We start from the raw sequence: 23,179 nt of genomic DNA, 5'->3' as shown, positions 1-23,179 counted from the left end.
TCTCAGTGAAGCCTTAGGCAAGCTAGCCCCTACCATGCGCTGGGCAACAGGTGGGTACCAGGTTACTTCACTTGTTCCTTCAACAACTTGATGGGGTAGGTCTTGTCTGAGGCTTAAAGATGAAGCACACGATTTGGCCAAGGCTACTGGTATGTGGTGGAACTGGGTTGGCTGACTCCATTGCATTTCACCGTCTCAAAAATGGGACAAGAATTGACATACCTTTTGAGTTTATCGAGAGGAGGAAACATAACTCAAGAAAAGTGCTTGGCATCAGTGCTGCCGGGAACACAGTAAAAAGCTCAAATAACTGACAAGTAGCTTTATTATTACTACTGTCCAAAGTCACCCCACCACCAAGCGCCAGAGCTAACCTGGAAACCCAGGTTAGCTGCACTCTTAAACCTATATGCCAAGTGGTGTTCACCTTAGAATAGTAAGGTAGTGCTTACCAGCCTTGCCCAGTTTCCATTTAGAAAGGTCAAAGGATAGAAGGGGCACTCGAAAGCCCCAATGAAAGCTTCAGTAAGCTTTAGTGCCAGCACTTGGCAGAATCTCACTCTAGAATACTTCTGGAGAGACTCCAAGCTTTGGGCATGACGGCTGCACAGCTCTGGCGAAAGTAATCCAAGGGCAGAACCAAGTGAAGGCAAACAGGACAGGAGCTTCTAAAGAATCTGCCTTTCAACCCAAGCAGTTCCTGTACGCTTTAGGTTTGACCTACTTTGCCCACAAAAAGGTTTCAAGCAGTATCTGATTGTAAATGGAAGTAGCCCCAGTGTCAAAAAGGAAAAAAAAAAGTAACTGCACAAATACTAACTTAACCATTGACTGAAGGAGCCACAGTTGGGATCCAATTAGTACTTCCAAGAAGGTTTTAAGAAAGCATGGTACAATAAAGCAGCAAGATGCTAAAGCAAGGACCTTGCGGGCAGGGCCAGCTAAACTTCCCTCTGAATGCCACTGCGCTTTGTCAAGACGTCCGTCATCTTGGTACTTAGAAAAATTTAACTTACTTACAGACACTTCTTATCTACTTGGAGTGGTTTTTCAAGGGCCAGATAGAACCTGACATTAACTCAGTATGTGCAGAATGAATAAGCAGTATTTACTTCCTCTGGTCTCTACCCTGTTTACTATGTCTGGTACTCTACTTGCCAGATAACCTAGAGCATAGTAGTCATTCAATAAAAATGTCTTTCATTCATTCATTCAAGACAGGGTCTTGCTCTGCTGTCCAGGTTGGAGCTCAGTAGTGCCGCCATGGCTCACTGCAGCCTCAAGTTTCTGGGCTCAAGAGATCCTCCTGCCTTCGCCTCCCAAGTAGCTAAGACAATAGGCATACACAGTCCACCACACCTGGCTAATTTTTTTGTTTTTGTTTATGTTTTTTTAAGGATGGGGGGTTGCCCCAGCTGGTCTTGAGCTCCTGGGCTCAAGCAATCCTCCCACCTTAGCCTCCCGAAGTGTTGGGATTACAGGAATGAGCCACTGTGCCCAGCCAACATTTTTAAAGAATCTTTGTAAAGTACTTAGTCTAAACTTTGCCCCCAGTAAAGGAGTCCTTGTGAAACACTCTAGAAAGACTCTCATCAGCATCTGTGTAAGCACAGTGTCACACTTCTTTGTGAAGGGGCCTAATTTATTCCCTCATTAGATGTCGCTCTGTGTCACCAGGTTCCTTCCCAAGTAGCACAACAGCAGCCATTGTCACAGCTCACATTACCTATACACTTACTCCACGTACCCTCCTGGCACTTTCCATGGCTTGAAGGTGGCAAAGCCAGGATTGGAACCCAGGCTACTTGTCTTCAGCACCTGGCCCTTAGTCACTACACTACTCCAGTCCCTGGATCCCACGGTATCCTCAGGGCATGAAAGGAAAAGTCCCTATTTTCTACCCAGCAGGCCTATAAAATTACAATTTATCATCTCATTTCCTCATCCAATCTCCCCGACATCGCACAACCACTACAGAAGCACGTGTCCTCTCTTCCCTCTATGTACCTGGCACCTTTTCTGTAGATGTGTCCTTCAAAGCCGCCAGACTCCTGTCCACTCTGTCTTTGCTCGTGCTACTCTCTCGGCCTACCCAGATCTTTCTGGAGCCAGTTCACCTTTGGCCTCCCCAGCAGCTAGACGCAGGGGCACTTTGTGTTGTTACTTAACTGTTTCTAGTGAATGTCCCACTTCCATATGACCATTAAGTTTCTGGTAGAGGCTACTGTCTTTTTCAATTCTCCTCTCTACTGACTGTAGTCCTCAATGAGAACAGCTAGCATGTATGGCTTTGGTATTTATCTTCCTTTAGAATGACTGGAAAATTAATGCCAAATTCTAATGCAAAATTGTAAGCTTTAATATTAAAGAATCAAGCCTCATTTCAAAAAATAAAGTACATATTTCTCCTTTATACTTTTCTTTTTTTTTTTTTTTGAAAGAAAGAAAGAGAAAGGAGGAGAGAGAACAGGAATCTTGCTCTATTGCCCAGGCTGGAATGCAACTGAAAAATAGGTATTAAAAACCTCTTTTATGCCGATAATTGTGCTTAACAGCGGAGACAGGAAGGAAGAAGGGAAGAAAATAACAAACAGCCAACCAATATTTAATTTAAGTCTGTGAAATGCTATGCAAATGCTGAAGAATGATTTACTTCCAATTATGTGGTCACTTTCAAAATAGGTGTAATGTGATACTGAGAAAAATGTATGTTCTGTGGACCTGGGGTGAAGAATTCTATAAATATTCACTGAGTTTACTTGTTCCAGGTCTGAGTTCAAATCATAGATGTCCCTGTTAATTTTCTATCTCGTTGATCCATTGGATATTAACAATGTGGTGTCAAAGTCTCCCGCTATTATTGTGCGGGAGTCCAAGTCTCTTTGTAAGTCATTGAGAACTTGTCTTATGTATCTGGGTGCTCCTATATTGGGTGCATATATATTTATGATCATTGACTCCTGTTGTTGCATGGATCCTTTTACCATTATGTAATATCCTTCTCTGTTTCTTTTAGTCTTTGTTACTATTAAAGTCTATTTTGTCAGAGATGAAAGTTACAACTCCTGTTTTATTTTTTGTTTTTTTTTTTTTTTTGGTTGTTTTTTTTTTTCTTTCCTCTCCATTTGATTGGTGAGTCTTCCTCCAATCCTTTGTTTTGAGTCTTTGTGTGTCCTTGCTTATGAGGTGGATCTGGATGCAGTGCACCAATGGGTTTTGACTTTTTATACAGTTTACATGTCTGTGTCTTTGATTGGGGCATTTAATCCATTTAAATTTAGGATTAATGATATTTGTGAGTTTAATATTGTCATTTAATGCTATCTGGCTATTTTGCCCATTAGTTGATATAGATTCTTCATTGTGGAGATAGTCTTTACCTTTGGTAAGTTTTGGGATGATTGATAGTTTCTGTGTGTAGTGCTTCTTTCAGAAGCTCTTGTAAAGCAGGCCTGGTGGTGATGAAATCTCTGAGTGCTTGCTTGTTCTTAAAAAATTTTATTTTTCCTTCATTTATGAAGCTTAGTTTAGCTGGATATGAGATTCTGGGTTGAAAATTCTTTTCTTTGAGTATATTGAATACTGACCTCCCACTCTCTTCTAGTTTGTAGGGTTTCTGCTGAGAGATCTGCTGTGAGTCTGATAGGCTTCCCTGTATGGGTAACCTGACCCTTCTCTCTAGTTGCCCTTAGAATTTTCTCCTTTATTTCAAACCTGTTGAATCTAACGATTGTGTCTTGGGGTTGCTCTACTTGAGGAATATCTGTGTGGTGTTCTCTGTATTACCTGGAATTGAGCATTGTCCTGCCTTACTAGGTTAGGAAAGTTTTCCTGAATAATATCCTGAAGAATATTTTCCAGCTTGAGTTCATTCTCTTCATGACATTCAGGTACACCTATCAAACGTAAATTAGGTCTTTTCACATACTCCCATATTTCTTGGAGACTTTGCTCATTCCTGTTTACTCTTTCTTCTCTAATCTTGTCTTCTCGTTTCATTTCATTAAGTTGGTCTTCGACCTCTGAAATCCTTTCTTCTGCTTGATCAATTCGACTGTTAAAACCTGTGCATACTTCGCAGAGTTCTTGCACTGGGTTCTTCAGTTCCATTAATTCACTTATATTCCTCTCTAAATTGTCTATTCTCATTAGGATTTCGTCAAACCTTTTTTCAAGGTTCTTAGTTTCTTCACATTGGGCTAGAACATGTTCTTTTAACTCACCGAAGTTTCTTATTATCCACCTTCTGAAGCATAATTCTGTTAATGGAATGCGCTCGTTCTCCATCAGGCCTTGTTCCCCTGATGATGAGGAACTGTGATCCCCTGCAGAGGAAGCAGCATTCTGATTTTGGGCATTCTCACCCTTTTTATGCTGTTTTCTTCCCATCATTGTAAATTTATCCACCTGTCATCTTTGTAATTACTGACTTTCAAATTAGATCTCTGAGTGGATGTCAAACTTGTTGGTTCCCAGCGCCGGAATCTGAGCAACCCACTGCACCGGCCAAACCAGCGGCATTAAGATTCATGGTGCTTTTCTGCCCAGGAATCTCCGGTCTGGCCTCCCTCCTGAGTCCCTTTTTCAATAGGCTGAATGGGCGACTCTGCCATCCTGGAGCTCCAAACGTCAACCAGAAGGGGACCCAGTCCCGTTTACTCTGCACTGAGAACCGCCGCACCAAGGCGCCAGCAAAACCACCGTGATGGCCACAAGAGTCTCAGTGGCAACCCGTGGGGCTCCTCTGCTGGGAATCTCCTGGTCCGTGAGCAACAAAAATTGGTCTGAAAGTGTGGCATCCTCTCGTTTTCTGCGCTTTCACTGGGAGCTACAATCCTGAGCTGCTAGTAATCATCTATCTTGGATCTCTCTCCTGTATACTTTTCAATAAGCATATATTCCTTTATTTAAATTACAGGCTGAGTGTGGTGGCTCCCACCTCTAATCCCAACACTCTTGGAGGCTGAGGCAGGAGGATCACTTGAGCCCAGGAGTTTAAGACCAGCCTGGGTACCATAGAGAGACTACATCTCTACTAAAAATTAGCTGGGCATGGTGGCATATGCCTGTAAAGTCCCAGCTACTGGGGAAGCTGAGGAGGGAGCATTGCTTGATCCTGAAAGGCAAAGACTGCTGCACTCCATCCTGGGAGATAGAGCAAGATCCTGTCTCAAAAATAAAAAAATAAAGTCGGCCGGGCACAGTGGCTCACACCTGTAATCCCTTTGGGAGGCAGAGGCAGGTGGATCACAAGGTCAGGAGTTGAGACCAGCCTGGCCAACATGGTGAAAACCCATTTCTACAAAAATACAAAATTTAGCCAGTATGGTGGCATACGCCTATAGTCCCAGCTACTCAGGAGGCTGAGGCAGGAGAACTGCTTGAACCCAGGAGACGGAGTTTGCAGCGAGCCGAGGTCATGCCACTGCACTCCCGCCTGGGCGACAGAATGAGACTCCGTCTCAAAAAAATAAATAAATAATTAGGAAGTTTAATTAGAAATTATGTATACAGATTATATTTGTGTGGTAACGCACTGGGATAAGATGCATTGATCTGGTATTTGTATATTTAAAATCATTATTCTTTAGATGTTCTTTTGTTCTTAAGCTATTTGATCATCTGAACTGGGTTAAAAGTGTGAATTTCACAGCTGTTAAAAAGAAATCAGCTGTATCGGGGTAGCTGTGTGATATGGAAATAAATTAAGAGAGGTTTATTTCTTGCTCAACTACATGTTCAGCATAGGTTGGGTATGAGCAAGGGCCAGGGAGGAAGGGGTAATCACTCGGGGATCTAGGCTGATAGAGGCTCCACCACATGATACAGAGCTTCAGGGTGTTCCTTGGCTGGAGATTCCTAGTGCTTCAGCTTCGAAGTGGGACAACTCACTTCCCACAGTTCGCTATCCAATAGTAGTTACATGGTCCCACCTAACTGCAAGGTCACACGGGAATGCTGAAAAGCACAGGGACAGTCATTGCCTAGTGAATGTTCCTGCCACGGAAGCAGATCAGGAAGTAAGGCAATGGAGAAATCCCTGATCTGTATGTGCACAAAGCAAGTATACAACAATGCACACACAATGCCCCATCGGTGCTAAAAGACAAGGAGGGAGGGAGGGAGAAAGGAAGAGACATTTTAAAAATCTCTGGAAGAACACAAGAATACCATGATAAGAAAAGCTCGGCTGGGTGCAGTGGCTAATGCCTGTAATACTAGCACTTTGGGAGGTCAGGATAGGAGGAACACTTGAGGTCAGGAGTTCAAACCCAGCCTGGTCAACACAGCAAGACTCCCATCTCTTAAAAAAAAATTTTAAATTAAAAAAAAAAAAAAAAAAAAAAAGGAACAGCTCCTTCTCTGGAGGCAGGCTGGTTAATAAGGGCCAGAAGGGAAAGGAGACTTATTTTTCAGTTGCCCTTTTATACCATATGCATGTATTATCTATTTAAAAGTACTAGCTAAAATAATTTTTAGGCTTTGAGACATGTACTTCCAATTAATGAGTTGAGTTTTCTCACCCCTGAATGAAGTCCAGTTTATTCTAGTATTGGAAACACCAAATCCTTGACTCATACTGCTTGAAGTGAAACACCAGGAGTAACCATGACAAAATCATATCCTTTTATAAAGTCTCGGTGGGGGATCATGGACTGGCTTCTGTCTATTCTAAACATAAACGACACTACTACACAGGCAATACAAAATGTACTTAAGTCAATAAACTGTCTCCTTTTGAGAATAATTTTACTATTATTTCAATTCAGTTTCCATTTTCTAAACCAAAACTCCTTTTCTAAAATAAAAATGTACTTTTTGTACTGTTAAGCTGAACCCTATGCAAAATACAGTAAGTAAACCCTCTGGGGCTTCCAAAAAGATAGTAATATTGCTGTTTCAGTATGTATTAAGATATAGAATGTACCAGGACACAGTCTTTTACAAAATTAGACTCGACACCCTAAAATAATATTTAAATACATCACATGCCAGATGTGCCAGGAGATAGCCTCTGGGGCTTCTGACGAGATGACCCAGTGGCACATCTGTTCTTCTCACGTGGTTGTCTTAAAAGCAGAATCCTGCTGACATGTGGCTGATGAGGATAAGCCATGAATAATGCAGTCAATAAACAGGTCAAGTCCCCAAAAAGGCTTCCACAATTCATTTCAATATTAACATCGAAAAGCAAGCCTTCAAGGAAAAAAAAACAGCTTATAATAAACTATCCCATTCATATCATTCTAAATACTGGGCCCCTAAGAGAAATGGCATTCTCACAAAGCTACATGCTATCCTCATGGGTTTTACGTCTAAATTTATGCTAAGTGTATTACACAGCAACTTTTTACTCTACCAGGCTGGTCCTTAAATAGCCTGTGACTATCTTTCAAGCTCTATAACACACTGTCCACATTTAAATTTTAATGGAAAACCAACTACCATGCATTGCTTTCAAATACCAATATTGTATTTCTAAACTGAACGTGCTGGGTGTATCAAAGGTGGTTACCTAAACAGGCTTGCTGCCAATAACTCATGCCACTCCAAGGGTTACAGGCACTACCACTGAACCCGCCTTTACCTTCCAAACAGGTTTATTCAAGCAATAGTAACGATTTTCAAAAGCGTGTCTCATGGTTTTTCTAAATTGCTGAAGAAAAATAAATCACCGAAGTTGCCAAGCCAATCTTGAGTATTATATAATCCATTATTTAAGCCTACAGAATAAATTAATGATTATTAAATTTCCAGTGTTGCAACACATGAGACTAAATTCAATGTTAAGTTTAGAACAAAAACAAAAATGAAAAGAAACTTTAGATCACATTCTATTATGTTTAAACCAAGGCAGATGGCCTTGGTTTGTATATTTTTTGTATATTTATGGGTAGGCAAACAATTCCCAGGACTTCCAAGAGGCAGCCATAGTACCGTACAGCATTGATTCCAAGACACACTTTTTTTCATATTTTAACATCCCTGAAATCTTCAAATGGATCACATTTGGCACTGTAATCACTTGTGTTTTCTTTTAAGTAGTACATAAAACAACGGTATGACTTACAAGCGGTCATCTTAGAGTCACTGAAATAAGACCATGTGAATATTAGCTAACACACATTGAACACATTATGAACCAGACAGTGCGTATTATTTCATTTACTACCCACAATAATAACACTCTGAAGTGATTCCAGCTATTTCCCCCATTTTTATATTATGTTTTTTAGTTGGTTTTTTTTTTGAGACAGTTTTGTTCTTATTGCCCACGCTGGAGTGCAATGGCACGATCTCGGCTCACTGCAACCTCTGCTTCCTCGGCTCAAGCAATTCTCCTGCCTCAGCCTCCTGAGTAGCTGCGATTATAGGCATGTGCCACCATACCCGGCTAATTTTGTATTTTTAGTAGAGACAGATGTCTCCATGTTGGTCAGGATGGTCTCAAATTCCTGATCTCAGGTGATGCACCTACCTCAGCCTCCCAAAGTGCTGGGATTAGAAGCATGAGCCGTGGCACCTGGCCTTTTTTTTTTTTTTTTTTTTTTAAGACAGTCTCACTCTTAGACTAGAGTGCAATGGCATAATCACAGCTCATTGCAGCCTCAACTTCTTGAGCTCAAACAATCCTCCCACCTCAGCCTCCCAAGTAGCTGTGACTATAGGTGGGCACCACTATGTCAACTATTTTTTTTTTTTTTAAGAAATGGGGTCTTGCTGTGCTGCCCCAGCTGGTCTCAAACTCCTGGGCTCAAGTGATCCTTCTACCTCGACCTCCCAAAGTATTGGGATTACAGGTGCTAGCCACTGTACCCAGCCTTCCCCTATTTTTATAGCTAAGGAAACTAAGAAATGAAGTCATTTGTGTAAAGGCACAGGCTGGCTCCAGCCCAGCCCTTAACCATTCCACCTCAACGACTCCACAGAGGGAAGAGCCTGGGAGTCTGAAACCTGGAACACAGGTTCAAACTTCAGCCAAGCATCTTACAAGAACTTTTTGTTTTAAGAATATAGACGTGAAAATATAGAGCTCCAGACAACAAGAACAGACATTAATTCAAAACATTTATTATAGGGAAGGGCTGGTAATCACTTATCCTATAAAAATTGTATTATTGCAGAAAAACTAAATTATTTTTCTTTCTCCACATCCTGAATTCAATTTACAGATAATTAGCATGTATTTTCCTTTCTTAAAACTGCCCTGTTATCTGTAGAGAAATAATTTAAGAATATATTCCTACAACGTACCTGAATTTTGTTTAAAAATAGTCCCAAATAGTCCAGGTGTGGTGGCTCACACCTGCAACCCCAGCATGTTGAGAGACCAAGGCAGGTCAATCACCTGAGGTCAAGAGTTTGAGACCAGCCTGGCCAACATGGTGAAACCCATCTCTACTAAAAATATAAAAAATTCACCAGGCATGGTGGAGTGCACCTGTATTTCCAGTTACTTGAGAGGGTGAGGCAGGAGAATAGCTTGAACCCAGAAGGCAGAGGGTGCAGTGAGCCGAGATCGCACCATTGCACTCCAGCCTGGGCAACAAGAGCGAGAAACTCTGTCTTAAAGAAAAGAGTCCCAAATAAAATAACATTATACAACAATGCAGGAATATTCTGCAATACAAATTGACAACAAAATTTACGGGGCTAAGTTAACGTATAAAGGTACCACTCCTAATCCTTGGCAAAAATTCTTGGTGCCTTTACAAAAATACATCCTTTGCTTCACACTACCACAAAGAAGGTATACTTCTTTTTCAGAAGTGCATTAAATGCTGTGCCTTCCATTTACTCAGCATATTCGAAGCTAATATAAATTTTCAAAGAAAACAACTGGTATCATCCAGTTATTTGTTGATTGTCTACCTGGCATCCATATTCCTGTTCCCCCAAATACGTCTGTATTGTGGGTGGGACTAATGCCATGATTAGATTCAAAGATGGAACCTAACTGTCCAACCAGCACATCCATCATCCCAGCCACAGTAATTGGTTCAGCAATAAACCCTTGACCCAAATTAGGTCAATGAGACAAGAAGATTCAACTCCAGGCCTCTACCCCAGGACTGAGCTCTTGAAGAAGCAGACTTCTAACTTTTTGCTGGATTTAAAGCTGCAAGCAAACAGCCATGGGAGCTGCTCGCAGCCACCTTTTGAGCACAAGGGTAAGAGATGGCCATGAACGGTGCTGAGGTCACAACACTGAAACACAGAGAGAAACCAGGTCCCTGCTTTGCCATTGGAATGACCTGGGCTTTTCAGTCAATTCACCAAAATTCTCTCTATTGCATCAATTTAACCTAGGTTTTCTGTTACTTACATCTGAAGGCATCCTGTTTTTAAACAATATTAGAAAGTGTGATACTTTAAATAAAAGACAGAACCAGAAATGTGGATTTCGTTGAAGGAAGCAGGGTGAAAATCAATGAACACCCTCCTCACCTGGCCTGAGAATTTAACTATCTTTATTATCAGAAAAAGAAAGAATGAGACTATGGTCTGATACAGCCACCAAGACTACAAAGAACACTAAGAGACTTCGTAGGAAAGAATCAAGGAAATGAGTGGGTGTGGTGACTCTCACCTGTAATCCTAGTACTTTGGGAGAAGAAGATGAGAGGATCGCTTGAAGCCAGGAGCTCTGGACCAGCCTGGGCAATATAGTGAGACCCTGTCTCTACAGAAAGTTTAAAAATTAGCTGGGCATGGTGGCTTAAGCTGAGGTGGGAAGATGAGTTGAGCCCAAGAGTTTGAGGCTGCAGTGAGCTATGACTGTGCCATTGTACTCCAGCCTGGGCGACAGAGCAAGATCCCATCTCAAAGAAAATGCAGTGAAAAGGGAGGAAAGAGGCCATTTCTGCTACAAAATGCCATCTACGGGAACCAAGAGATAGGATGAAGAAAGAAAGGGAGGGAAGTGGTAGACTTAGCAGAAGGTAAGGCTGTGAAGTAGGGTGAGCAAAAGAAGCCTTCCCCAGGTCTCTCCCAGGCACTCACGTCCAGTATTCACAGCCTGAAAATGGGCAACATTATTTAAGATGCAATTGCAAAGCTTGGGCAAGGGGCAAATGAATGATGTCTCTCCAGCCCAACCAGTTCTTCCCAACAGCCCTATAGGAGAGAGAGGCTAAGGGACAGACCAGGAAACCAAACGCTACGAAGATGGGGCAAATTCCAGAATTAAAATCAGGCTTTGGTTCAAGTCCCTGGAATGGCCCAGAAGCCCAAGATAGAGTAGACTAGGCTTCTAGGGTGTCACATAGTCGAAGAAACCCCAAGCCTGGCTGACAACAGTGTGTAATTGCTTGATCCCTAATCCCTGCTCATATCAACAAGAAGTGGCTGTGAACACAATGCTGTCTCCAGGAGGGGCATCCCCCAATGCCCAACTCAGATGCGACCAGGAGACCCAATAAACAAGGAGGGCATTCATTCTCATTCTCCAGGTATTTGTGAGCACCAGGAAGGGTCAAGCAGTGTTTCACAGAAGTAAACAGACAGCAAGGTCCCTAGCTTCACAGAACTTGACTACCAAGAGCAGAGACAGAAAACAAAAATTGATTCATCAGCAGATGAATGATGGGCAAACAACCAAACAAAAATATCATGAAGTGATGAGTGCTGTGAAGATAGCAGAATAGGCTGCCTGGTCATGAGTGAGGGTGCCACTATGATGGGACGGTCAGAGAGGGTCTCCCTGACGTGATGATATCTAGTTAGGCTGAAGACCTGAATGACAGGAAGAATCCATCCAGAAGTCGAGAGGGAGATTTTTATAACATCACACAGACACACACACAGAGAAATAATTCATGCAAAAGCCCTAAAGCAGGATTAAACTCACCACATTTGAGGACCGGGGTGGAGAATAAGGCAGAACCTGGCACAGAGGCAGCCAGAAAGGAAGATGGCAGGATCACAGAGGGAGTTTGATTTTATTCTGAGTAGGGAGCTGCTGGAGGACTTTAAGGAAGAAAATGACATGATCTGATTTATGCTTAAAAGATTTGGGGATGACAGTTCAGTGGTTGCCAGGGTCCCAGGGATTGGGGAGGGACGGCGCAGCTAGAAAGCGATAGCTCCAAGGAGCTTGGGGTAGTGGCGCAGCTGGGCATCTTGACGGCAATGGTGGTGACATGAGTCTGTACATGGGATCAAACTGCATAGACAGCTACACACACCCACCTGACACTCACACAGAGTGCATGCAGAGCTAGTGAAATCTCATTAAGCTCTGGATTGCACCAATGTAAACAGTTTCCCAGGGGCTTTTTCTTTGTGTTATTTTGCTCTTACTTTTTCCCAATCCTTAGAACCTGTGAACAGGTTCCTGGTTTTGATATTATACCACAGTTATACAAAACACTAAAACTGGGGGAGGATGAGTGAACGGTACACAGGACCTCCTGGTACATTTCTCTCCCATCTCCTGAGAATCTATCATTACTTCAAAATTTAAAAAAGGAAAAAAAAAAAAAAAGATTCCTAAAGCTGCCATTTTCTCCATTAGACTGGAGAAAAGTGAAAGTAGGAAGTAGAGCCACAAGGTGTGACACCAATCCGCACCATGGAAAGGGTTAAAATGAAGAAGAAAACACCTAGAGTGGCAAAGGAGCACCTAGAGCTCTCACCCACCACTGGCGGAAAATGTAGATTGGTACAGCCACTTTGGAAAAGCATTTGGAAAGTTTCGTTAGAGTGGAACATATGCCTACCCCATAATCCAGTGATTCTACTCCTGAGTAGACACCCAACAGAAGTGCATGCAAATACTCACCAAAAGACACATACATGAAAATTCCAAACAACGCTAGTCATAAAAGCCAAAACTAGAAAGGACTCTGCCCTGCCTATCAACAGATAAAGGGATAAACTATAGTATATGCCCATAATGGAATACTGAACAGCAAAGAGAATGACTGATGTACAACCAAACATAACACTATAGGTAAATCTCGTCAACACAATACTGAACAAAAGAAGCCAGTTGCATGCAGTATGATTCCATTAATATGAAGTTCAAAAATAGACTGTTACAAGTCAGGACTGTGGTTATCTTTGGGGGGCTTCAGGGAGGTAGAGAGTGAGAAGGAGGTATTTTCAGGATTGTGGGGGCGTTCCAAGTACCAGCAATCTTCTATTTCTTGATCTAGATCAGGAAAAGTGCTTCTCCACCACTTTTTTTTTTTTTTTTTTTTTTTTTTGGGAAACAGGGATTCTTCCTGTAAGGCTTAACATCCCTTATTTTCAGGATTTTTCTATTTTGTTTCACTTTTTTTTTTTTTGCAAATTCTACTCCTGAGCAATTTGGTTATTTTTCTCTTTTCCCCAATCCTTAGAATCTGTGAGCAATTTCCTGGTCTTGATATTATATCAGAGTTTTACAAGGGACTAAAACTTATACCCAGGTTTATAGGTATTTTCCTCACCAGGCCCAGTTGAGGAACCATGTAAGAACCCTCTGGAAACTATGACACGCTGTACAGACATAAGGTATTAGTATCACTGACAGGTATGAACAGGCAGCAAGCAGTTCTCACATCTATAATGTCTAGGGAATATATGTAGAAATAAAACTTCGGATTTTTTTACTCCAAAGATGTAAGAGGGAAAAAAGGCAATCTATGACATTGAGGTTACCATTTTTTCTACTTCTACAGAGCCATATGTCAATATTGCTTTTTAAAGCACTTCTAAAATTAAAAACAATCCCTTAAAAAAAGTTCATGGCAAACATATTGACTATAAATACCTGGGAAAACACTAAATTATTATTACTGGCTTATGCAAATGACCATTTTATTCCTACTTTAGGGATGAGATTATTTTATAAAAAGAGGTCAGAGATAACCCCAGATGGCATTCTAAATAAATTATATAAACCAGCACTATTATTCAGAATCAAGACCTCAGTTTTTCAAAGAACTCACCATATAAACAAGATCTAAGGAGTCCAAATTTCTTAATCGGAAAATAATTATTTGGCCTTATTTTAATATGATAGAACAAGCTTGTCGGGGTGGGGTCAGGCATCTTGCTATCATATAATAAACATACTGGGAAAATAAGTCTGTTCAGAGCTACAAGAGAAGTAGCCAAGAATTTTATTCCGTAGAACCCAAGAATCTTCCTAGAAAGGAAGTCCTTACAAACATGAGTATATACTTTGAAATGCTATAACATTTTAGCCTTTTAAAATACATTCGGCACGATCGTTTTGAATTTTTGGAATGCCTATATTATTAAAACAATTACTATTGGCAGCTACTGTAGTTACTAGTTCCTCTAAGAAATTCTTATCTATTTAAGAGCTTTTTAATCTGTTTAATTGTTGAAAAGCAATATATGCTCTAGGGGGTAAGAGAAGGAAGGAGATTAAATATTACAAAAGGTACCCAATGAAATGTGACCCTCTGTTCTCTTTCTCCTCTCCTCTCTCCCTCTCTCATCTCTTCCCTCTGAAGAGGAGAACAGAAGAATATCTTCAGAGGAAATCACAATCAACATCTTCCAGTGATGTTCTATACAAACATATCAATAAATTTCCCCTTTTATTTTTATTTCTTGTTTTATTACTCAAATAGTACACAGTAGCCTCTGTTCTGAATCTTGCTTTTTTCTCCCCACTCAATAATATATCTTGGAGAATGTTCCATACCAGAATATAAAGCACTATCTTATTATTTTAAACAGCTATGCATCACTGGGGATACACGATAATTTATTTAACTAGTCTCTGCTGATGCACATTCATGTTGATTTCAGTCTTTTGTAATTTCAAACAATGCTCCAATAATTTTGCACGCAAGACTTTATGTAAATGTGTGAATACACCTGTAAGAAAAAAGTCCTGCGTCAGAATTGGTAGAGCAAAGGGCATGCACATTCATGACGTGATAGACAGTACCAAACTGCTCTTAGTACTTGCTGTTTCCATTTATATTCTCAACCACCAGAGTAAAGACCTGGTTTTCCACACTCTCGCCTCATCACAGAAGATTTTCAGACTCTTTGGTCTGCCACCCTTCTAGATAAAAAATTGTTTCATTCTTACTTTTACTTTGTAGTTTGTTCAGTACGAACAGAGCTGATTATCAATTAAAAATATATATTTTTTTTACCCGTTAAGCATTATACTGGTTTTGGGATTAAAAATAATTTTTTAAAGAAAGAAAATGGACATTAGACAGAACAGGGCACAGTGGCATATACTTGTAGTCCCAGCTACTCCAGAAGCTGATGATCACTTGAGCCCAGGAGTTCCGGGCAGCAGTGAGCTATGATCATGCCAGTGTACTCTACCCTAGCCTGGGCAACAAGCAAGACCCCCATCTCTAAAAAAGTAAAGGAAAGCAAAGAAGAAGAGAGAAAATAGAGTTGTCTTTTCACATGTTTCAAATCCATTTCCATTTTCTTTCCTGTGAATTGTCCATATTCTTTGTTTATTAGGTAATATAGCCTTTTCCTAATTGATTTTGAAGGCTCTTTACATATTAAGAAAACCAGACTTTCATTTTTCATACCCATTATAAATTGTTTTTCCTAGTTTGTCTTTGCATGTTCATTTTATCCTATTTTTGCCATGAAGAAATTTTCCATCCAGCAAAGTTTATTGTTTATAATTGTTTTTCAGCTGATCTTTTGGGTTTTTAACAATATATCATAATATCTGTAAATAACAGTAATTTTGTTTCCTGCTTTCTGATGTCTTTCTCTAGTTATTAATAATAACAATTTTGACAGTGTACATCCCTGCATTGTTCCTGATTTTAATGGGAATGGTTCCACAATTTGACCATTTAAAGATGATGCTGGCCAGATACAGTGGCTCATGCCTGTAACCCCAGCACTTTCAGAGGCTGAGGCAGGTGGATTGCTTGAGCTCAGGAGTTCAAGATCAGCCTGCCAACACGGCAAAACCCCATCTCTACCAAAAATACAATCATTAGCCAGGCATGGTGGCCCATGTTTGTGGTCTCAGCTACTCCAGAGGCTGAGGAGGGAGGATCATTGGAGCCCAGGAAGTTGAGGCTGAGGTGAGCCATGATAGTGCCACTGTGCTCCAGCCTGGGTAACAGAGACCAGTCTCAAAACAAAACAAAAAAATAAACATGCTGCCATCTCATGGCACATTACCTGGCCTGGAAAAAACATATAAAATAAAAATAATGCTGGCTTTTGCTTTGAACACTATTTCTCTAAAGATATTTTTGAATACAAAGAGAATTTATCAATTCATTGTATTATTTTTCCATGTTTATTAATCGGTTCTATAGATTTTCTTCAATGGCAGAGTACATTATTAGCTTTATTATTTACCTGGCTATTCAGGAATAACAAATAACAGGAGTCTATGACTGTATTAACATTGTGCTACTCTATAAATAATTCATGACTACTCATTAAAATATTTAATCCATCTTTAGCAGGTCCTTTTGTGATCTAAAAAGATAGATCTCTGGCATTACAGATAGGAAAACTGAATCATGAAAAGATTATAATTCTATGCAGCCCCCTCCTTCTTCATTGTGGTACTTGTGTGAATTAAAAATAAAATTCAGACCTCCTGATCCCAGTCTAGTGTGGAGCCATAAGACAGCATTTTACCCTTTAGAGAACTCAGCGGATGCCCAACATACAAAGAAGAACGCAGGCTGCCGTCTACAGTCTGCAGCTTCGTGACATGCTCTTCCAGACTCCTGAAAGCAAGCCCCAAGTTGGGCTCAGGAGCTTAAAACATCTGAAATGCATCACCCAGCGGCCAGGAGGATAGGTTCCTGCTCAGTGATAAATGATGCTGCCGACATTCCTCAGCCAATTAGAATTCCTTTCAGCTGCAGTGGAGGTGAACACAGCTGGAATTACAGAATGGGGCACGTCACCAGACGCACTGATTGTACATTATTTAAGCCTTGTTTTAAAACAATATAAGGGTTTTTCCCCCCATTAGTCCAGAGATGTGGAAACAACATTCCACTTGGTTTAACTATCTAAATGGATTAAATTTGTTCTGGAGACAAAACAGTAATACTGACATTTTAAAAAGATGTGCTCAAGCCACATGGCTATGTGCTTTTGTTTTTTAAACACAGCTCTATGGCTGTCCTTTAACTAGAAAGGCCTTAGGGACTTTAGTCAGTCAGAACGAGTTCCCTGGACAAGAAGCTAATTTAAGTTGGAGGCTTTCACTTACAAACTCACTTACAAAATAACAAACCAGTAATTTAACTTGTTCAGTGTGACCAAAAAAAAAAAAAAATTCGTGTATTCCTTATTTGTTTTAAAAAATTTAACCTCTAAAATGTTTTTGAAATTATGAAAAATTGATCCAAATGAGCATCCAAAGAGTTAGCTTTCTTACCCAGCAAATCAGAGCATGGTGAAGATATCAAATTATTTCATCCATTTGAGGCTTTTTTGAACCACTCAATAAAATGCACAATTCAGCTATTTTAACTTAACCAGTGCCCACAATGTTTTGCAAAACAGCCAGTCTAGATAACTGAATCAACTCAGCTGATATTGAAACACTGTCTTTTTGTCTTTTTTACTTTCTTAATCCATGAGAAAATATTTCATAAAAAGCACAGCCTCCAACGCCTCCTTTCTTTCACCCGGGGTTCCACACTAGAACTTGATACTGTGACTGAACCAAGAAAATGAAAATTTGTGCAAGAGAAAAAAAACCTGACATTCAGAACGACTTTTGTAACTGCAAGACTAGGGGTTTTAAACTCTGACAGATGGACCTGAAGTAAAAATTCCTAGTTAGATAAATCACAACTACTGTAAAAACAGAGATAGAAATAAAGCATATGAACGATTTCACATCTAAAGTCAGTTGGGTTGGCCAAGAAGATTAAAAGGAAAAGAATGGATTTGAAAAAAGAAAGTTGTTTTAAAAGGCAACACAAATGTGATCAAATCACAAAATCAGTGATAAAACCTCTATTTGGCAGAATGTGATTCTCTTAAAGTATAATTGCAATTCAGGTTTTGCCACAGCATTTGTTCTAACCCATCCTACACCTTCCAATAATTCCACTCAAAGAACTGCCTTAACTGCATCTTCCTAAACTTGAGGCAGACCCTAAGGAAAATGTAAATGCAAAAGGAGAGCCAAAAACTGACCACCTATCCATCCTATCACAGCAACTGAGTTACATGGTTGTTGAAAGAAAGTTATGCCTGCCTTACATAAGTGAGGTTCTTTGCCGGTACAAATTGACAAAGTCAACAGTCTTAACAATTTTCTTAATCTTTCTTAAGAGAAACTTAACTATTTTGACTCAGTTGAGACACCTGTTATTGACCAACTGATGTCATCACCAGCTATTACTACAACTGTTTCACTCAACGTTGCATCACCTGACTGCCAAAACGCAAGTCACCCATACATCCCATGTGCTACAATTTAAAAGAAAACTCATATTTCCACATGCTATCAAGGAAAGCCTCTTTGTCTCTATTTGGAATTAGAGTTTTTCTTATTTCACAATATGCAGTCATGCTCCAAAAAATATAAAAACACCAAGAGATCTGAGATTATTTCAATGCATAAAAGCACAAAAACATTTTAGGCACTTGGTATTTCAACTAACTGGTTGACATTACAACAAAATTTAATTTTCTTGATTAAATTAAGAGCACTGTAGAACCCTGAATTCCATTATTTTACCCAAAGTGGCCCAAACAATGTATCTGGGATTCATTTGTGTACCACATAAGAACAAAGTATTTGCAAAAACTGCTTGATTTTTCAATCAAAATGTTTCTAAAGTGTTTGATTTGCCAGTAAACTCCAAGGCTGCAAGATAACACTCTTTAACAAAAATCACTTGATTCTGGATATATTAGGCCCCCAAATCTACTGAAACCATTTAAAAACTATTCTCCTGCTAAAATACCACAAAGACATTCATTAAAATGACACTATTTTAAATATAAAGGCTCAAACATTCTTCTACTGTTTAATCGAGGTTGCAGTTCAACATATTACCCAACAGTTTTCAAAAACAATCCCATATGAAGAAAAAAAACCGTAAATATAATCAATACATGAAGTTAATGTTTGGCATAAATCAAACACATGTGCTACACTCCAACACAATTTTCTGAATATCAGGATTAAGAATACCAGCAAGCCCAAGTGCCCAACATAATTTGAAGTAAGTAGGTAGCCAAATTGATACACTTGTGAGGAGGATCAGAAAGTGTTATCATGGAGCTGAAATCTCATTTGATATGTAAAGAAACTGAAACCCCAAAAATTTAAATAATGTGTTCCATAACAGTTAATGAGAGATCTGTCCAGAATCCAGGTCTCCTAACTCTAAATCTAATGCTTATTCACCCCCAAATACAATCGTGGACCCTAAAGTTCTAAATGCAATATCTTCACTATCTTTGCAATGAATTATGCTCTATGTCTATTCATTGACTGGTTGAAATATCCTTCATTTTTAAAAGTTTTTTTTTTCAAATATCATACATGGAAATAACCTCTGAAACCTGTAACAAAAAATAGTCGACTTTTGAAAGACTGCTACTCAACATGCCAGAAATGAGAATTCAAGCTTCCCTTAACAACCAGAAAGATGAGGCCAAAAACTATTCCACTGTCAACAAAATCTCTAGTTGAAGCCTTTCCACATAAACTAAGGTTCCACAGACTACTAGCATCGCATGTGTACACCATCACCGCTAAACCTCAATCCTATTGTAAGGATGAGCATACTCACAGATCCTCTCAGACTATTTATAACATCTAGTGGAAGGGAAAGGGAAAAGGTGTTTCAGAAAGAACACTCATCACCTGACCCTTCCCTATCAAATGTCATCCAAAAATTCCTCAGAGCATTCTTGCATGGATAACATCTAAATTCCTGAATCCAAAAGTAATTTGGGAGAAGGACAAACCAAGTCCTCCCTTTGATAGATAGGCTTAGGCTTTGCAACTAGGATTGATTTATATATCTATATATCATAAACATTTCAATTAAAACCTATATCTTATAAAACGTTCATTATATTTCTAACAAACCCCACAAAATCAGTTACTTTCGCTTTTAACAAGGTACTGAAACCAATCTGATGTCAATTACATCGCATGTGTACACCATCACCACTAAGTTGTAAATCAGAACCAAGTTAAAAGTTTTACAAAGTATTACAATCTCGAAAATGTTACTTTTATGTTATCACATAAATAACAATGTATCTACATTGTATCTACAAAGTGAGAGGTGTTACTTATCAGCCCTGACGTAAAGAAGCATATTTCCCCAGAAGCAAAGATCCCAGAGGGAACTACCTATTAACGTTACAAAACCAGGGTCTGGGTTTGAATCCAAATCATTATCTGACATCTTTATACAAAAAAACAAAATCTTCTCTTAAGACAAAAATTGGGCTGTGCAACAACTATGGGCTTCAAAGTAAAGTTTTGTTTGAAAAAAATTACCTGTTGTTTGCATGAATTTTACTGATGACTTTATGGCTGTGAATCTGCCACAAAGTATTCAAAATGCTCTTTGAAAGGACCTGACCAGACCCGGACTTGGAGTTCTCACCCGACGGGGCCACTGAACAGAAAAATCCAGGGGAAAATCCCTGACGAGGATTAGAATGAACTTTTTAGTTTTCTTCCAGAGCTGGAAATACTTGAGTTTGGAAAGTCCTAGAGCAGAGTCACATTTGCAACACAGCCATCCTGCTTTAGGGATGAATTGAAACTGGGAAGAGACTAGTACCGAGGAGAGTCAACAAGAGAAGACAAGGATGCAGCCTGGTCCAGAACCTCTGGAGCCCGCTGGGGAGACAGGTTGGCATCTACACACAGCCGCGCCACCAAGTCGCAGGCCCACGGCAGAGCGTCGCGCTCACTCTTGAAGGTGGCACTACAGAGCCACCCAGGAAACACAGGCTTTTCATTGAAGACGAAATGAATGAAGGAGCCTGCCTGTGGGTAGCTTCCAAAGCCTCCAGTGAGTGTGGGAGTAGGGATCAGCGTCTCACTGGGGCTCAGGGGTGCTGAGGGTGGGGGTGATAGTGAAGTGAAATGCAGAAAAGGTAAGAATTTAAGAAGAGTCAAGAGTAGCTAGCGGTCTGGCCTAAGAGACAGGAAGTGGCCCAGACTGAGACTGAAAAGGGCTGGACCAGGGGGGATTGAAGAGAGCAGGGCTGAGAGCAGCTACTAGATAGGATGGAGAAATTTGAGGCTGAAGGAAAGAAAGGGTGGAGGCCCAGTCAGACAGCACGTGGGGGCGGGGCAAGGTAGGAATGTGGGCGGGGACTAAAGTGAGGGGCGGGGCCAGGGGAAGAAAGAAGGACGGTAGGGGAGAGGTAGAAACGAAAGATTGAGGGGTTCAGAAGCGTGTGGGTGAGAGCAGGAGGGGAGAAGCAAGTGGGCAAGTGGAAGGGGAGGTAGCAAGAGAGGATGGAGGTGGGGGAGAAGTGGGTGGGAGGGACCAGAGAGGAAGCAAGTGGGAGGGGACACAGGAAAGCAAGAGAGAGGATGGGAAGGTGGTGAGAAGCGAAGAATGAGACCAAGGGAACACAGGCGAGGCCAGGAGGAAAAAGCGAGGGGGCAGGTAGGCGGAGATAATGGGAATCGAGGAGGATAGAGGAGGTAAAAACGGCAGAGGAGGAAAAAAAAAGGAGAAGCGAGGGGGCGGGACCAGGGAGAAGTGAGGACTGAAGCTAGGAAAGAAGTGAGGAGGCGGGACCAGGAAGAAGTGAGGGGGCGGGGCCAGGGAGAAGTAAGGAGGCGGGACCAGAGAGAAGCAAGAGAGCAGGGGCCAGGGAGAAGCGAGGGAGCCGGAGCCAAGGAGAAGTGAGGGGGCGGGTCAGAGAGAGAGAGAGAGAGAGAGAGAAAGAGAGAGAGAGGCGCGGGGGCGGGGCCTGGGAGAAGCGAGTGGGCGGGACAGGGAGAAGTGAGAGGTCAGGTGCCGGGGTGGGGGGAAAGGGAGGAAGCGAGAAGACCACTGGGGATGGAGGTGAAAGGCAACGGGGCGGGGCCTGGAAGAGACAGGGAAGCGAGAGGCTAGGGGCCGAGTCGGGGAGAGGTGAGGGGATAGGACCTGGAAGGAGATGCAAGGGGCGGGGCCAAGAAAGGAAAAGTGAGGGGCGGGGCCAGGAATGAAAATGAGAGGGGCGGGGCCAGGATGGAGACGCGAGTGGGCAGGTGCGGGGGAACGGGAGGAAACCGGAGACCGAGGGGGAGCGAGCGGCCAGGGGGCGGGGCCGGGCAGCGGCGAGGGGGCGGGGCCGGGAGGGAGAAGCGAGGGGCGCACGTCGAAGGGGGTGACGAGGTCCTGGGACTACGGCCGGCGTGGGGGAGGGCCGCTTCCAAGGGCGCCCTGCGGGGAATTCCCGGGCGGGCGAGGGGGCGCCGGAGCGCGGGTGGACCTCCTGCCGGCCGTACCTGTCAGACGGATCTTGATGCTGGAGCCGTTCCTGCGCGTCCCGGGGTTCGACATCTCCCGCCAACGATCGGGCAGCCGCGGATCCAGCGCCGCCGCCCCCCGGCCCGGCCCGGCCCGGCCCCGCCGCCGCCGCCTCAAGGTTACGGCTCCGGGCTGGGCGCCGGGGTCCGAGCCGGGACACAAACTCCCCGGCCCAGGCGTCTGGGCAGCTGGCGGATGGTAGAGCCGGGAGATCGGCGCTCGCTGCGGCGCCCTGACCCTCGCTCCTCCCAGCCGAGCCCAGTCCCGAGCAACCGCCGCCGCCTCCACCACCTCAGAGCCGGACGCCCGCCGCCCTCGCCGCTTCCGCCGCCGCCGCCGCCTCCCCGAGCCGCGCGCGCGCCCGCCGCCGTGCCGGCCCGGCCCTGCGCGCCCCCGCGCCTGCGTGCGCGCGCGCCTCCGCGGCGTACGTCGGGGCGGGGTGGGTTGCGCCACTACGTCGCCCGCCAGCCTCGAGCGCGCAGGACCCGGATCCCGCGGGCTGGGGTCTTCTCGCTTCCTCCGGCCGGCGGGTGGGAGGGTCTTGCCTTGAGCCCGGGAAGACAGAGCAGAGCTGGCCCCGGGGCCCAGCGCACCGTCGCCCTCGATCTTGGCCCGCGCTCCTGAGTGACTGAAGAGGGATTTGCATGAAACCGTGGGCTGTGTTCACACCAAGCACTTTGCACACAGGCGTGCAATACCAGTTTTTTAGTTAAGAGCTTTCGATA

General features: G+C 42.4%; 1 protein-coding gene across 5 annotated transcripts in view; it reads right to left on the bottom strand.

Annotated features, from left to right (window-relative positions):
• Positions 1 to 22,800, bottom strand: part of SMURF1 (SMAD specific E3 ubiquitin protein ligase 1) — a 121,780-nt gene extending 98,980 nt beyond the window's left edge. For 4 of the 5 annotated variants that reach the window (XM_002806585.8, XM_008983253.6, XM_008983265.6 and 1 more), the window contains exon 1: positions 22,433 to 22,800. In XM_002806585.8, the coding sequence (XP_002806631.2) occupies positions 22,433 to 22,487 (55 nt within the window). In that variant the 5' untranslated portion in view covers positions 22,488 to 22,800. Of the gene's footprint in view, positions 1 to 20,470; positions 20,582 to 22,432 lie in introns of those variants that run through there. The other variant, XM_078357341.1, reaches the window with a different exon arrangement.
• Positions 22,801 to 23,179: the final 379 nt, after the last annotated feature.

This window comes from Callithrix jacchus, chromosome 2 (assembly GCF_049354715.1).
Source record: "Callithrix jacchus isolate 240 chromosome 2, calJac240_pri, whole genome shotgun sequence".
Lineage (NCBI taxonomy): Eukaryota > Metazoa > Chordata > Mammalia > Primates > Cebidae > Callithrix > Callithrix jacchus.
The sequence above is the reverse complement of the archived record's forward strand: the minus strand, read 5'-3'. Positions and strand labels throughout refer to the sequence as shown.